Source organism: Prunus persica, chromosome G8 (assembly GCF_000346465.2).
Source record: "Prunus persica cultivar Lovell chromosome G8, Prunus_persica_NCBIv2, whole genome shotgun sequence".
NCBI classification, from domain to species: domain Eukaryota; kingdom Viridiplantae; phylum Streptophyta; class Magnoliopsida; order Rosales; family Rosaceae; genus Prunus; species Prunus persica.
Window position 1 is genome coordinate 5,089,061 of NC_034016.1, and position 1,397 is coordinate 5,090,457.

The following is a 1,397-nucleotide window of genomic DNA, read 5'->3' on the forward strand; positions in this document are numbered from 1 at the left end:
ATGCGTCAGCCACAAGGTTTTGAGGATCCAAAACATCTCAGTTATGTTTGCAAGTTACGAAAGTCTCTTTATGGTCTTAAGCAAGCTCCAAGGGCTTGGAATGCCAAATTCACAGGTTATCTTCCAGCCATTGGTTTTGCATCATCTCACTCTGACCCTAGCTTATTTGTGAAGCATCTAGGTTCAGATATTGTGATCCTTCTCTTATACGTGGATGATATAATATTGACTGGCTCAAAGGTGGCTTTGGTGCAAGAAGTTGTTGATGAATTAAGCTCAGCTTTTGATATGAAAGATATGGGGAAGTTGAAATATTTCTTAGGATTACAGATTTCTTATAATACAGCTGGAGATATTTTTGTTAACCAGGCTAAATATGCCAAAGATTTGCTTGCTAAGGCTGGTCTGAGTTCATGCCGATCTTGTCCTACCCCTTGTAAACCACATGGTCAATTGTTAAAGACTGAAGGTGATGCTTTGACTGATCCTACAATCTACAGAAGCATTGTTGGTGCATTACAGTATTTAACATTTACCAAACCTGAAATCTTTTATGCTGTTAACACAGTATGTCAGTTTATGACAACTCCTTCAGAGTTACATTTTCAGTTAGTTAAGAAGATTTTACGCTATCTTCAAGGTACCTTGGATCATGGACTTACCTTTACTAGTGGTGCTTGGGAACTTAATGCTTACAGTGATGCAGATTGGGCAGCAGATATAAGCACTAGACGATCTACCACTGGTTTTGTGGCTTTCTTAGGCCATAGTCCTATCTCTTGGCAATCTAAGAAACAGAACTCAGTCTCCAGGAGTTCAACCGAAGCAGAATACAGAGCATTAGCTCATACAGCAGCAGATTTGGCATGGATCAGACAAGTTTTGCTTGATTTGAAAGTGTTTCTCCCTCAGCCTCCTACTATACATTGTGACAACCTTTCTGCTCTAGCATTGAGTTCTAATCCTGTGTATCACTCACGGATCAAACATCTTGATATAGACTTTCATTTTGTTAGAGAAAGAGTACAAAGAAGAGATCTCTCCATGCAGTATATTCCAACAGATGAACAGGTTGCAGACATATTTACAAAAGGGTTACACAGTCCACTCTTCACAAAGCATTGTGGTAATTTATGGCTTGGGAACCTAGCTGGATTTGAGGGGGAATGATAGATGAACACATTAGCTTAGTATTGTTAGAATACCCACATGCTATTCACGTGTTAGTCTGTTAAGCATGGCTGTTAGTTACAATTGTATATAAGCTGAACTGTGCATTGTAATATTCATTCAGTGAATAATCATACAGAAAAATCTCAGTATATTCTCTCTGTTTTTCAGTCTTCTTCTTCCTTTATTTTCCAATACCTCTTCTGTTATCAGTAATATCTTTATAA

The 1,397-nt window shown here is 38.2% G+C and overlaps 1 protein-coding gene across 1 annotated transcript; it reads left to right on the plus strand.

The window, feature by feature from the left end:
• On the plus strand, positions 1 to 1,170 carry LOC109950795 (uncharacterized mitochondrial protein AtMg00810-like). The gene has a single exon (XM_020570920.1). It carries the CDS (start codon positions 1 to 3, stop codon positions 1,168 to 1,170), a length of 1,170 nt encoding a protein of 389 aa, XP_020426509.1.